Source organism: Mus pahari, chromosome 17 (assembly GCF_900095145.1).
Source record: "Mus pahari chromosome 17, PAHARI_EIJ_v1.1, whole genome shotgun sequence".
NCBI classification, from domain to species: Eukaryota; Metazoa; Chordata; class Mammalia; order Rodentia; family Muridae; genus Mus; species Mus pahari.
Window position 1 is genome coordinate 59,249,193 of NC_034606.1, and position 15,489 is coordinate 59,264,681.

Consider the following 15,489-nt stretch of genomic DNA (forward strand, 5'->3'; position numbering starts at 1 on the left):
GCCCAGTCTCTTACAAGGACTTTTAAAGGGACAGGCTCCCGTTGGTGTAGCTCTTCCTTGGGTGGAGCTCGGGGAGGGGAAGGCGTGGCCTTCCGGGTTGGCTCCGCCCCTATACTTTCACCCTTAGCTGACAAGCCCTCCCTGTCCCCTAGGGGGATATGATGCCCCGGTGACCCGCAGCATCCCCGATCGCAGGCAGTCTGAAGTCGCCTGGTGGCCCTGCGTCCTCCACTCCCGAGTCCTCGCCGGACCGTGGCGGGGCGCCGATCGCCTTGTCCAGGAAGCGAGGAACGTCAGAGAGGAAGTAGGTTGTATGAGGAAGGCTGATCTCAAGCCACGATCTCTCCGCTGTCCTCTGTCCCGGGCCGGGTTGGTGATCAGTCGCTTCGCTCCAGAACCAGGAAATGGGCGCACTCCGGCAGAGGAGGCTTGGGGAGCCCCGCAGCCTCTGTGCGCTGGTCTGCCGCCGGGGTGTCTGGCTTGCTCGCTATGGGGAGCATAGGAAGCAGCTGTAGTCAGTCCATCAACAGGTAGAAGGAGAGGTAAGCGCAGGACAGATTGGAAGCAAGAGAGGGGCAGGAAAAGCGTTCCCAAGAGAGCAAGAAAGCACCATTAGCTTTCGGAATGGACACAGGGGCCCCAAAGCAGGAAATAAAAAAAAAAAAAAAATCCGAATTTTCCGTTTCTGGGGGTAATTCTTCAAGATGTATGTCAAAGAGCTCAGGTTTCTTTTATTCTCCTATTTTCATGCTAAACATGTCTGCTTCCTACACGTTCCTACTGACCTGGTCACTCAGGCCAAACTTGGGCCTCCCAGTCTTGTCCGAACTCTACAGTAGCCCAGGCTTCTGTTGACTGTACATCCAGCAACGGGACATTAGTAGAGCCTCTCCGTACATCCACGTACATTTGTAGAGCCCTCCTCTAGCTGTATCTTCTGGCTTCTTGGTCTTTGCTCCCCTATTCTATTGTCCAGGCAGCTCCACTTAAGGTATGAATATAAAAGCTGTCTTCATCGCTCTCTGGGCGCCCACTGTGTCTTCATCTCACGTCAGAAGCAAGTCAAGTCTGCAGCTTTAAGACCCTGGGGGGTGCCATCCCTCCTGTCTGACCTCACCTGCTCCTTGCTGTTTCTCAGTGGAAGCTGTGCGGGTCTCAAACCCAGGACAAACAGCTGAGACGCCTGTCAACATAGCAAAGCAGATGCTGGCTACCAGGTTCTTCCAGCAGCACCCCCTAGTCTCCGCTTGCTACAGGGCCCTCCTGGCTGTCACACCCTGCCTCCTACCCTGAACTTCCCAGCTTCCCTCCCACAGCCCCTCTGGTCCCTATATAACAACCATTTTGGCTATGACAGTCCCTTGGTCAGTCTCTCCCAGGCCACCTCTCTTCCTCCTCCCCCTCTCTCCTCACATGGTGAGGCTCAGCCACTCTGAGTTTATAGCCACTCTGGACTCTTTTCTCCCTCCTGTCTACAATAGACCCCCCTCAATCCCTCAGGAGCAGCCATGCCTCACACCACTTTGTTTCTTTTTTTCACTCAGAAGCACCTCCAAGTTCCATGCCTTCTACTCATTTTTCCCAGAAACTTCCCCAGCGGCACCTCCCTGATGACTGTTCTCATTCCTGTGTCCTTGAGACCCAGAGTGACAACCAGCCCCTTTCTCTCTCCATCTGACACCGTCTTAGTTACTTTCCTATGACCGTGATGAACACTATGGCCACAGCAACCTTGAACTTAGGGGTCTAGAAGGATGAGTGCCTATCGCAAGCGCGGAGAAGGAAAAGGGAGCCTGCGGGCAGACGAAATGGTTGGGATGGATCGGCAACTGAGCTCACTTATGGAATGCCAAACTGGAAGCAGAGAGAACACACCCGAAATGGCTCACATCTTGAAACCTCAAGCCCACCTCCAGTGACACCCTCGTCCTCCCAAAGAGTCACATGCTGGTTTGAATTTGCTTGGCCCAGGGAGTGGCACTATTGGGAGGTGTGGCCTTGTTGGAGGGGCGGTGTCACTTCCGGTACATGAGCTTTGAGACCCTTCTCCTAGCCACATGGGAGACAGTCTTTGCCTGTCTGCCTTCGGAATAAGATGTAGAACTGCTCCTCCAGAGCCTGCATGCTGCCATGCTTCCTGTCACGATGATCATGGGCTGAACCTCTGAGCCTGTAAGCCAGCCCCAAATGAATGTTGTTCTTATAAGGGTTGCCTTGGTCATGGTGTCTCTTCACAGCAATGGAAACCCTAACTAAGACAAGTCACCCACTGGGAGCCAAGTACTCAAATGAGGGACAATGGAGTCCCTCCAAACCTGTTCAAACCCCCGCAGGCAGCATTTAACAGACTGCCAAATGCATTCTTAGCTTGCTACCTTCGGCCCTCATTAAAATAAAAACTCCCCTGTGTTCTTGCCTCCTTTTTCTCCCTATTCTTCCTAACATTTTATTTTTCAGGCACCTGGATGAATATCAGTCACAGATAGGACATTAGGGCATGTCTTGGTGAATGGATGGCATTTTACATTTTAGTACGCCCAAAGCATTTTAGTGGTCACTGAAGTACGTCAGTGTTTAGGAATCGTGGACCTCTCTCAGCATCTGAAAGGTCTTGTGGCAGATGCATCAGGCAAACGGGGCTGCTGCAGGGTGAGAGGCATTGGGACAGCTTATGTGGAACATGTTTGTTTGGGTATAGGGGGAAGTTCAGACTGGGTAAAGGCATAAGGAAGAAGTGACCAAGGGGAGGGGAACCAAAATTTCTTATAGGAGGAAGCTTGCTGGGTTTTTTGTTTTTGTGTGTGGGGGGTTGTTTGTTTGTTTGTTTTGGTGCTTTTTATGATTTTGTTGTTGTTTGGTTTTTTTTCTTTTTTTTTTTTTTCTTTCTTGTCTGTTCCCTGTGTCTTTGGGCCCCATCTCAATCCATGAGCATTGTTCATAGAGGAGGGCACAGAGGCCACCCCTAGCAGTTAGGTCTAGTCTTTCTGAGCACTGCAGCTGCCAAGGAATTGAGCCGGTCCCGACGGGTGTCAAGCAGATTTGACATGTAAGGTTTTCTGAGCTCCGATGGTTCACAGAGGTTAATGGACGCAGAGATGGCGTCAGCCCCAACGGCTTTAGGTCTGAGTCCTGGAAACAAGGTCTACAACCGTGAAGAGGGTGGAGCTGGATGGCCTATTGGTCTCCCTCAGAGGTCAGAGGTCATCCAAGCTGATGGCCCATTGCTCCCCCCAGAGGTCATCCAAGCTGCTCTCCGGTGCTTAGGGTTTCACTGATTCAGCTGCTTCAAAGTGACAAAATGAGTGATGTAGAAGGGACCTTAGGGTGCCTCAAAGGATGCTCTATCCCAGGAGCCACAATAAAACGTAGCAGATAGCAGAGATCCAGAATGTAAGTCAGGAGGTGATAACTGTACAGCCTTGTGAGGAGCATTAGGAGGCAGAGAGCACATAGTGGGACCAATCTCCTTACCTCATGCTATGGAGAGAGGGGTAGAGAGAAAGAGGGAAGGAAGAAGGGATGGGAGGGGGAACGGGGTCACATCCTTCAAGGCACACCCCAATTCAGCCTTTCCATCTAGGTGGGTCTCGCCTCCCAACGTTACCACCGATTCCCAACACCCCATGAAGTTCAGACTCCGTCCATGGATGAATACATTGGTAGATAACGGGAGAGCCTTCATGATCCAAACATGCCGGCCTCTCCCCTCCTCCCTGCCCCCTACACTACTATAATAGTGACAAAGCCTTCCAAACAAGAGCTTTAGGGAGATATTTCACATTCAAACCATACCACACAACACTGGAATCTATAACGTATAAGTCACATTAAAGAACAAAATGAGTTTGGCCCTTAACTCGCGGAGCTTAAAGTCTAATGGCTGAGAACAAGCAACTAATCACATGATTACAAATACATGGTACAGTGATGAATGATCATTAGGTTGGGGAAAGTCAGCCTATTTAGGTGTGGTGGACAATGAAGGCCAGAGAGACACGAGTCCTAGCATAGACACCTCTACGTGCAGACAGACATTCTTTTTACTGTCTTATAGCTTTTATATGCTGTACCACTTGGATATATTACTCATGTACCCAAGATTAGTTGTATTTTAAAAAACGGAAATGTATAGAAAAAAATAATACGAGTCTATTTCTCTTGATTAATTGAAAAGAAAGATTATTGTCTGCTGCGAATAAGGGACAGAGAAAGTGCCGAGAGAGGTATAAACGTGGGAAATGGTCACATAAGACAGAGAGAAGTCAAAGGTTAAGTGAGTCCCAGAGGCCCCGTGAAAAGGCGTGTTCCCTTCAGCCTGGGCAGTACATCCACAGAACAAGGAACAGGGAGGTGGTCTTAGCTGCGACTCTCCAAGGTGGAATAACGAACCAGGAGGATCAAGCAAGAAAAGGTACTATCAAGGGGGTAGGCACAGTGACAGGCCACCGATGCCGCCATACAGAAAACAGTAAATCATGCAGGTCTCACAGGCTCAAACCAGTTCTTCTCGTATGTGTCATTAAAAAGTAGGTGGGTGGGCAGGACATGTCTTTTAATGCTATATAAATTCGCTTGCTTGTTTGTTTGTTTGTTTGTTTTTACTTTTACCAAAGATTGTTGGGTAAAAATCTTTTCTAGCAGGTGCTGCAGAGACGCCTCAGTGGTTAAGCACTCTTGGTAGTGAGCAGAGGAGCCAGGTTCAAGTCCCAGCCCCCATGTGGTGGCTCAAAATCATAAACTCTCGTTCCAGAAGGTCTGGTGCCCCTCAACCCCCCAGACCTCTACAGGCACCAGACAGGCACACGGTGCACGGACACACGTGCACACAAAATACACATACACATAAAGTGAAATAAATATGCCACTGAAAACACTGTCATAGTAGATGAGTACTGGTTGAGAGAAATAAATTCAAAGGTAGGTCTCTTGTTAATGTAATAGATTTGACTCTTGAAGATGCTCCCAGGCCTCTTTCCAACAGGCTCATTGCCTTTTATAAATTTCACTTGAAAAAAATCCCAGTGTCAGGAGGAAGTTTTCCAATATCTGTTTGTGAGAAGGAAAAGAAAAGTCCTGGTGGGTGCTTAGATGCCCGTCAACAGGAGACAGGTTGGAGTGAGAGCTGCTCTGTGCTCGGATGGTCGGATGCCAGCATCTCACGCAGTATAGCAGTGTATGATGGGAGGCTTCTAGATGCTGTCTCTGAAACTGTTGTAAAGTATTGTTGGTGTTTGTTTGTTTGTTTGTTTCAAGACAGTGTTTCTCTAGGTAGCCCTGGCTGTCCTGGAACTCACTCCGTAGACCAGACTGGCCTCGAACTCACAACTCAAAGACCCACCTGCCTCCCGAGTGCTGACATTAAAGGCATGTGCCACAACCACCCTGTTGACTTGTTGTAAAATTGTAATAGGAATCTTTCATATTTCAGGTAGAAGATGAACAAGCCGTTGACACCATCGACATACGTACGCAGCCTCAATGTTGGAATCCTTAGGAAGCTGTCGGATTTTATTGATCCTCAAGAAGGGTGGAAGAAATTAGCAGTAGCTATCAAAAAGCCGTCCGGTGATGACAGATACAATCAGTTTCATATAAGGTAATGTGGTGTTTATTTTTCTTTTCTGAGTCCTCCCCATCACAAGAAGGATGCGGGCTTGACTACTGTATAACGTGACAGTTTAGAAGGTGAACCTTTCAATCATGGTGATGGTATTGGTAATATTTAAGTTTTTTGTATATAGAATTTTTGCTAAAATTGCCAGCATGTCTGAGCTAAAGGTGTGAGCCCACAAATGTGTTTTTGAGCTAGAATCCAGCCCCCCATCTTTGTTCTAATTAAGTTTGTTGGGCCAAGAACAGTTTACGCTGCTTCAGGCTTTGCATGTCCAAACTGAAGAGACAGAAGGCTATTGTAAGAATCTAATGAGATTTTAGAGTCTACACTTTGCAGTGTGTAAGCAAGGATGAGTGCCCATATGTCCTTACTCACCCAGGATTCTTGGATCTAGGATTTTCTAACAGCTTCCTGTAGTCGCCTCTCTTACATCTCTCCTCAATTCAGCAGAAAACACAAGTTCGAATTTTAATCTTGTGTTTTGTTTTGCAATAAAGCTCAGTGTTGAGTTTTGTCTTACATATAACGAAAAAATAAATTCTTCCTAATTTTTTAAAATCAGACTCTAAAGCCTGGGCTTCCATATTGACCTTCCAGCAAGTGTCTGCTCCACGAAGGCATTAAGTGTTAAGTGTTAAGTGCAAGGGGAAAGCTGCTGTTTTACAAAAAGATACAAGAAGGAAGGAATACTTTTGTTGGAGGTGCGGTATGGTGTGGGGGAAGGGTGTGTGAGTCTGTGGGCCCATGCTGAGGCATCCCTTCCCACTTAGGGACCAGCCAGGTGATGTGACACAGAATAGAGTTTATTTAGGGCACGGGGAGGGGGATTGAGAGAAAGGCAGAGCAGGGGAGGGAGGGAGAGTAGAAGAGTGGAGGCAGGCTATGAGCCTGTGGAGAGAGAGAGGGGGAGCAAGAGCAGGTGGTGGGGGAGGGAGGCCCTCCCCCAAAACCCCCTTTTACAGTGAGTCAGGCACACCTGGCCATTGCCAGGTAACTGTGGGGTGGAGCCTAGTCGGATTGCCAACCAAAGCTCTCGGCTTTCAAACTTGAAAACCAAATTTCCAAGGATAGTTTGTTGTTATTTCCATTAAAATGGAAGGGAGCTTGCTGCACAGTGCCAAAAAACTGTCAAGATGCAGGAGTTTGGGGGTTAGCAACATGCAGCCACCAGTGAAGACGGTTCCCACAAGGCTCATCAGGGCCCAAAAGTTAAAGGTTTTATCCACAAATACTGTATTCATCAAGGAGGAGAAAGTTAACTGTTGCTAGTGACAGGGTCTCCTGTAGCCAAGGCTGGCCTCATACTTGCAAGGCTAGCCTGGGACAAGTGATCCTCCATCTTCCATCCTCTAAGTGGTAGGATGGCAGGTGTGCACCAGCTTAGAGGGGTCCGTGTCTCATGAGGAAACCTGAAGCACATCCCGTTATCCAAGTGGTCAAACTCTGTGAGTCCATTTTTTGTCTCTGGGTATGATGTAGCAGGAAGAATGCATTACCTCCTGTGTAGTTCCTACAAAAAAAAAAAAGTTAATAATGATTGAAATTACTAATTAAAAGTAGTCAGGTAAATGGAGACGGTGAGACACAGACAAGATAACTGGCCTATACTGTAGGGTATAAAAGAGAAAGAGGGGTGGGGAGGGACAGAGAGAGACTGAGACAGGGAGGGGGGCAACTGGGGGGGGAGAGAGCATTCAGAAGAGTGCAGATGTGGCCAGAGGTTACCAATTGGCCAATCCGTAAATCTAGATGGAAAGTAAGTCGTTCACTGAGCTATTCTTTCAAAAATTGTTATTAAGTTTGCAAGTTTTCCAAGTAAAAGCTTTGGAAGAAAAATAAAATGAGCTGTCTTGGTTAAGTTTTCAGTAGTACTTTCCAAAGCTAATTTTAAACTTTGAAGACTTGAACTCCCCCCCCCCCAAAAAAAGATGATTTCCCTTCTATTTCATTAAATATAGCTAAGATCTAAGCATTGGGACACTTTGCTTCATGAAACAGACAGGCATTTAAAACTATACAGCTGGAAGACCGAACACGTAGTATGAGGTGCATGTAAGACATTGCAGTATAACTAAGTGGTTTGATCAGAAGAGCTCTGAATTTGGATCTGAACTTGAGTACATTCGAGTGTGCTGTGTGGCTCACAGCTAAGCACTCCACCCATCCCAGCCTAGAAGCCGCATGGTAAACTAGTAACATTCGCAGACTTTCTCTACAGCTGGTTGTATCCTGTAGCTCTCTGAGTAAATACAGGAAATAATTGGTAAATAATATTAACTGGCTGGGTTTCATTGTCATATGTGTATTTGTGTTTGTATGTGCATGTTAAGAGTACATGCTTGTGGAGGCCAGGGGTCAATATCAGATGCCTTCCTCATCTTGTTCCACGTTATTCTTTGGGACAGAGTATCTCACAGAGCTTGGAGTTTACCAATTCGCCTAGACCAGTGGTTGTAAAAGTAACTTTTATTCTCCAGATGTAATTGTCCTTTCAGAGTCTCACTGGCTCTTTCTGAATTCTGACTGGCTGGTTCAACACAGCTGTCCTAGCCCAAACTCCTCTCCAAGCTGACGGATTCAAACTGGCTTCTTTTGACTTCTGACTGAATTGCTCTGAATGATCTCAAACTAACTCTGGCAATCTGTTCTAATCTTCTGGCTCCTTTTCATTCTCTGGCTTATTCTTCACCTGCAACCTGTCTCTGTAAAACTGTCCAGGTAAAACTGCCTTCTCTCAGTCTCTGCCTCTCTGTCTCTCTCAGTCTCTGTCTCTGTCTCTGTCTCTCTCTCTCTCTCTTTCCCCCCCCCCTCTCTGTATGTGTGTGTATGTGTGTGTGTGTTGCTCTCTTAGTAGCCTCTCCTGCCTGTTCTCTGGAGAGTTAGACGTATCCTATCTCTGACTCATTCTGTCATATCTTTCTCTGATTCATCACTTTGTCCCTCAATTAGACATCACTTTCAAACATGGGTGCTTCCTTCTACAAACTTACCTTACCTTCATTGTTTGGGATTAAAGGTGTATACTAAGGACATGTCAATATTCCAGCCAGAGGGATTCAAGGTGTATACTCCTGCAGTAGGGATTAATGGTGTGTGCTAAGGGAACGTCGAGCCAGATCACACAGGCGTGGAAGGTCTTTGGATGTGATCTCTTGACAGAGCAGCCATATTGCTGGATTAAAACTCCTCTACTAGTGACTCTCAACCTTCTTAATGCTGTGGCCTTTTAATACAATTCCTCGTGTTGTGGTGATCCCAACCATAAGATTATTTTGTCACCATTTCTTAACTCTAATTGTGCTACTGTTATGAATTGTAAAATATCTGGTATGCAGGATATCTACATGATTGAGAACAACTGATCTAGACTAACTAACCAGTGAGCTTCAGGGCTGCATCTGTCACTGCCTCTACAGCCCGATATCACCGCAGGTGCCCTACACTGGCCTCTTTATCATGGATGCGGAGAATCCAAACTCAGGTCCTGAGGAGTCTTCACACTGACACGGCAAGCATGTAACCAACTGAGCTATCTCCCAGGCCCAGAAGTTAACTTGCTTTTTAAAAAGAGTTATTTTATTTGATTCTATGCCGCTGCATGCTTTGCCCATGTGTATGTATGTACAGCACATGTGTTTTTCATGACTGTAGAGGTCAGAAGGTAGTATGAGATCTCCTGGAACTGGAAATGCAGGTAGTTGTGAGCTGCCATGAGGATGCTGGGAACAAAACCCTGGTTCTCTGTAGGGGCCACCAGTGCTCTTAACCACGGAACATCTCTCTGGCCCTAATTGTTAACTTGCTGCATAATCATCATCTTCACCACCACCACCACCACCACCACCACCACCACCATCATCATCATCATCACCACCATCATCACTATCATCAGCTCCTTTTCTGCTATCTTTTTGCACCTTGTTGATGCCTTTCCTTCCCTGTCCTCAGGAGGCCCGGTGACAGTCAGAAGGGAATGGGAGGTGCAGAGCTCGTTGCTTATTTCCATAGGAACTTTCCTTGCGTGCTAGCCTTGTTTCTTGCTTTTCAGGAGATTCGAAGCCTTACTTCAGACCGGGAAGAGCCCCACCTGTGAACTGCTGTTTGACTGGGGCACCACGAACTGCACAGTTGGCGACCTTGTGGATCTTCTGGTCCAGATTGAGCTGTTTGCCCCCGCCACGCTCCTGCTGCCGGGTAAATGAGGGTGTCCAGGGCGCGAACAGCTGCCTGGAGACCCAGAATCTGTTTACTCTTTAGTGTAATGAACAGACCCGACATTGAGTCTGCTCCTTCTTCCAGCTCTCTCTAGCTTTTAACATTCTGGGTACCACATGCTGTGGACCATGAGTGACAGACGCTCAAGGACTGGACTGACCCGATCAAAGTCAGGGCAGTCTTCTGCGGGGCAGCGACTTAGGGGGATGAAGAAGTGGCCTGTAAGGCTTTATTCTTTTGAGACGGGCCTCTCTCTCTCTCTCAACCCTGTTCACCTTCACCTTGACACGCCCATCACCATGGTTTCCTTACACTGCATCCCACTGTTAGGATGGTTCTGCCCTCCTCCTCGTTACCACACTGCTTTCTCCTCTGACACACTGGTGGATCGCAACCATTGCTGTGTGAAGAATCGGCTAGAGTTCCCGTGGGACGTGTGGATTCCTGGACTCCATGCCACACGTCCTGAGTGGGACTCACAGCAATGAGTTCAGTGTCTAGGATGTTCTTTGTATCCCACCCACCTCTTTGTGTGTGTGTGTCTGTGTGTCAGTGTGTGTGTGTATGTGTGTGTTTTTGTGTCAGTGTTTGTGTATGTGTGTTTGTGTGTCAGTATATGTGTGTCAGCGTGTGTTTGTATGTGTGTCACTGTGTATGTATGTTCTGTGTGTCAGTGTGTCATTGTGTGTGTGAGTGTCAGTGTATGTGTGTCATTGTGTGTGTGTGTCACTGTGTATGTCTGTTCTGTGTGTGTCAGTGTATGTGTGTCACTGTGTATATATGTTCTGTGTGTGTCAGTGTGTCTGTGTGTGTCAGTGTATATGTGTCAGTGTATGTGTTTGTATGTGTGTCAGTGTGTATTTATGTTGTGTGTGTCAGTGTGTGTCAGTGTGTATGTGTCTGGGTGTAGGCCTGTGTGTATGTGTGTCAGTGTGCATGTATGTTGTGTGTGTCAGTGTGTGTGTGTGTGTGTCTGGGTGTGGGCCTGTGTGTATGTGTCAGTGTGCGTGTATGTTGTGTGTGTGTGTGTGTGTGTGTCTGGGTGTGGGCCTGTGTGTGTGTCTGTTTGTGTTTGTGCCTGTGTGTGTGTGTATCAGTGTGTATGTGTCTTTGTGTGTGTGTGTGTGTGTGTGTGTGTGTGTCAGTATGTAAATGTTCAATTGTTTGTTCTTGAAACAGAATCTCACATAGCCAAGACTGACCTTGTACTTACTGTCTTAGTCAGGGTTTCTATTCCTGCACAAACATCAGGACCAAGAAGCAAGTTGGGGAGGAAAGGGTTTATTCAGCTTACACTTCCACATTGCTGTTCATCACCAAAGGAAGTCAGGACTGGAACTCAAGCAGGTCAGGAAGCAGGAGCTGATGCAGAGGCCATGGAGGGATGTCCTTTACTGGCTTGCTTCCCCTGGCTTGCTCAGCCTGCTCTCTTATAGAACCCAAGACTACCAGTCCAGAGATGGTCCCACCCACAATGGGCCCTCACCCCTTGATCACTAATTGAGAAAATACCTTACAGCTGAATCTCATGGAGACATTTCCCCAACTGAAGCTCCTTTTTCTGTGATAACTCCAGCCTGTGTCAAGTTGACACACAAAACCAGCCAGGACACTTACTATGTAGTCAAGACCAAAGTTGAACTTGATACTCCTGATTGCACAAAGTGCTGGGATCACAGGTGGGCACTGCCATGCCAGCCGGTTCTCTATTCTTAAATGAGTAGTGTCTCCTACTTCCCCAGTGGCTCTGAACCACTCTGCCTATTCATTTTTATCACAACCAACAGCGTCCTACTGGGGTATCTTCCTGTGCTTTGTGAGCTGCCTGTGAGTTCCTCTTTGTTGTAGTTAGGGTTTCTCCTGCTGTAAAGAGACAACATGACTCATATAAGGGAAAACGTTTAATTGGTGCTGGTTTACAGTTTCAGAGGTTTAGTCGGTTATCATCATGGTGGGAAGCATGGTGACACCCAGGCAGATGTGATCCTGGAGAGGTAGCAAGAGATCTACATCCAGACCAGCTGGCAGAAGGGTGGGAGGGAGGGAGAGAGAGACACACAGAGACAGAAACTGGGCCTGGCTTGAGCATCTGAGACCTCAAAGCCTGCCCCCCAGTGACACACTTCCTCCAGCAAGGCCACACCTCCTAACAGAGCCACTCCCTCTGAGCCTACGGAGGCCATTTTCTTTTCTTTTCTTTTTTTGGTTTTTCGAGACAGGGTTTCTCTGTATAGCCCTGGCTGTCCTGGAACTCACTTTGTAGACCGGGCTGGCCTCAAACTCAGAAATCTGCCTGCCTCTTCCTCCCAAGTGCTGGGATTAAAGGCCATTTTCATTCAAACCACAACACTGTTTTTTTTCACACAAACTTTTCTCACACCGAAACTAACCGAGTCTTCTTGCTCGACAGATGCCGTTCCCCAAACCGTCAACAGCCTGCCTCCGAGAGAAGCGGCAACAGTGGCACAGACACATGAGCCTTGTCAGGAAAGGGGCAGGACCTCTGTAATGCCTATGCCGAAGCTAGAAAACAGCTACGAGCCACCCGACTCCTCAAGTCCAGACAATAGAAGTGTAGAATCCAGCGACACTCGTATGTAACACTGCCTATTCCTTACCACTGATGGATCTGCCACTACCGTGATTTAAAGTAAACCTCTCTGCGTACAGCGGGCAGGGGTCACCGTGGCAGCATCCTTCGATGGTTCCTTTCTTAGAAGTTTATCAAGTACCATCTGCTTTGCATCCGTTGCTATTCTTTCAGTGACTTGAGGCAGGGGGACATGCGTACAGACACAATGCGTAAGAGAGAAAACAAGTGGGCATGGGGCTGTGCACCAGTGCGCCCGACACTTGGAAGGCAGAGGCAGCGAGGCCAGGAGTGTGAGGGCAGCTTCATCGGGACTGCAAATTCAAGGCTAACCAGGTCTCTGAGACTGTGTCTCAAAACTAAATATATAGAGAAGATAATTTTTAAGTGTGACTAGTGATTTGGGGGAGTAGACCAGATTTAGTCAAATAAGTATTTTAGGTAGGGGTAGAGTGTTTGATATAGAATCACCAAGGGTAATTGTAATGAAGGTTACAGCCTGTATCTCATGTGAGCGTGAGTGTGTGTCTATGTGTGTGTGTATGCGTGTGTATGTGTGTGCCTCCGCGTGCATGCATGTGCGTGTGCATGAGCGTGTACATGTGTGCGTGTGAGTGCGTGTGTGTGTATGTGTGTGTGTGTGTGTGCGCGTGTGTGTCTATGTAATCTTCACATTGAGCAGATGTCAGTCATTGAAGCCAGGTTTCCTTGGGTGGGCACCTTCTCCTTGCTCTGTCTTTGCCGCAGGGTTCCACAGCTTCTCATTCCACGAACTGAAGAGCATCACAAACAACTTCGACGAGCGACCCGCGTCCGCCGGTGGCAACCGAATGGGAGAGGGCGGATTTGGAGTGGTGTACAAGGGCTGTGTGAACAACACCACCGTGGCGGTAAAGAAGCTCGGAGCGGTAAGTCGTCTTCCTTCCTTCTCTCAGAGGAGCCACCAGCCACCCTCACGGGATCCATTATCCCAGTGATTACTCTCATCAGGCAGACCGGTCCTAAGCCGGTGCCTCTGATCACGTGTGAACCTATGGAGGGTTATGACACCTACCCCTAGGAAAGTGTATAGGCACAGATATAGAATCACCTTGGCCATGTGATAGGTTCACCAGGTGACGTGAGGAAGCCTTCCACTGCAATGCCTCAGACATAATTTAGATTAAGAATAAGATACTGAGGAAATTTTATCTGAATAGGACCTGTCGAATTTAAAAATATGTTAGGTGCCAGTGAGATAGCTCAGTAGGTAAAGGCATGCGCCTGAGAGCCTAATAACCTGAGTTTGCTCCCTGGGACCACATGGTAGAAGAAGAGAACTGGCTCCCACGAGTTGTTGTTGTTCACGTGTGTGTGTGCACATACACACACTAAATAAATGTAATTCAAAATATTACATATATTCATATACATATATGTGTGTATATATACATATACATACACACACACTATATATATATATGACAGTGTTTCTCTATCATCTTGGCTATCCTGGAACTCATTCTAAAGACCAGGCTGGCCTGGAACTCACAGAGATCCTCCCGCCTCTGCCTCCCGAGTGCTGGGATTAAAGATGTACACCACCATGCCCGGCAAAAATAATGTTTTTTTAAAAATACATATTATAAAAAAGGAGTTTCCTTGTCTGTCCTTGGTTCCCATTTCTATAAGTGTTTTTTACTTGTAATTATTGATTAACTATGTTATCAATCTGTCGTTCCTATCTCTAAAATGTCAATCTCGCGCCTGTGTAGCCAGCATAGGCATCCCTTGTCATTTCTGTTGCGGGGGGCTTTCGTAGGATTTGATTCTCTTTTCCTGCTCACACCTGCTTCCATCTGCAGGTGACATAGAATTCTTTTTAAAATTTCTCTGTGGTGACGTTTTCTTTTTCTTGGGAAGGGCCAGGCCTTCCTCTGGTGTGAGTCTGGATGTTGGCAAATGGTTGACCTTTAGCTAAACCCATTTGGTGTAATAGGTCCCAGCCTCTGTTGTCCCATCCCCGGTGACTGCAGCCAGAGTCCCCTGCTCCCCTGCAGAGGCTCTCTCTTACCAAGATTAGCTCACTGGCTTCCCAGGTCTTGCTACAGGTAAAAACCCTGAGTATGTGGGTTGCTAGAATGGCTCCATCTCACCTGATCCCACCTTCATGTTACTTATGTCTGTCTGTCCTTCTTAATCCTCCTGTAGCTCCCTGTCAGATTGCCAGAACCAAGCATGCAGACCATGGCAAGACACTGCTTTTATGTCTTTTACTGTACTGGTGTTGAACCTCAGCCTTGTATATGTCGGGCCAGCACTTGACCACTGAGCTATACCCCAGCCCTCTTAATGTCTCACTTGGAGCAAAGATCAAGTTGCAGAGGCCACCCTCGAACACATTCTTCGAGCCAAGCAGGCCTTGAACTTGACGTTCTCGGGCCTTGGCCTCCCATGTATATGGAAGTACACTTCTACACTACCAGACCTGGTTCACCGTGTAGTTTTAAAGTAAGCAAGTCAGCCGAGGACTCTTTCCGGAGCTGTTGACCATGTCACGATATATATTCTTATTTTCACAGATGGTTGAAATCAGTACTGAAGAACTAAAGCAACAGTTTGATCAAGAAATTAAAGTAATGGCAAAGTAAGTGTTGATGTTCCAGCGTGGCCTGAGGAGAGAGCATGGCATAGGGCGAGGGGCCTGGTTTCCCCATAAAGTGCAGATGCAAGTGTGTGAAGGTACGGGGTTGAGACAAACACTATGGATTCTCTGATCACATGACCACATATTCTCACATGCCTGCAGATTGAAGGCGGTCAGTATTGTAAATCACAACAAAGTTCCATAGGATTTGAACTGTTTTCCATTTATCAGGGTTTATATTCCAAGAATTCCTGACAGATCGGTTGTAGTGATTTAAGAAAAAAAAAAGTACCATTTAGAAGTCCAAGAATGATGGCACACTCCTGTAATGCCGGTACTTGGGAGGTTGAAGTAGGAAGATTGTGGGTTCAAGGACACCCTGTGCTACATTGCAAATCCCAAGACAGCTGGAACTATGTAGGAAGATCCTGACTCAGAAATCAA

The 15,489-nt window shown here is 47.2% G+C and overlaps 1 protein-coding gene across 2 annotated transcripts in view; it reads left to right on the top strand.

The window, feature by feature from the left end:
* The first annotated feature begins 140 nt into the window (after positions 1 to 140).
* Positions 141 to 15,489, top strand: part of Irak4 (interleukin 1 receptor associated kinase 4) — a 38,021-nt gene continuing 22,672 nt past the window's right edge. For both annotated transcript variants that reach the window (XM_021216167.2, XM_021216166.2), the window contains exons 1-6: positions 141 to 304; positions 5,429 to 5,596; positions 9,663 to 9,808; positions 12,240 to 12,422; positions 13,167 to 13,327; positions 14,981 to 15,045. In XM_021216167.2, the coding sequence (XP_021071826.1) occupies positions 5,436 to 5,596; positions 9,663 to 9,808; positions 12,240 to 12,422; positions 13,167 to 13,327; positions 14,981 to 15,045 (716 nt within the window). In that variant the 5' untranslated portion in view covers positions 141 to 304; positions 5,429 to 5,435. The remainder of the gene's footprint in view (positions 305 to 5,428; positions 5,597 to 9,662; positions 9,809 to 12,239; positions 12,423 to 13,166; positions 13,328 to 14,980; positions 15,046 to 15,489) is intronic.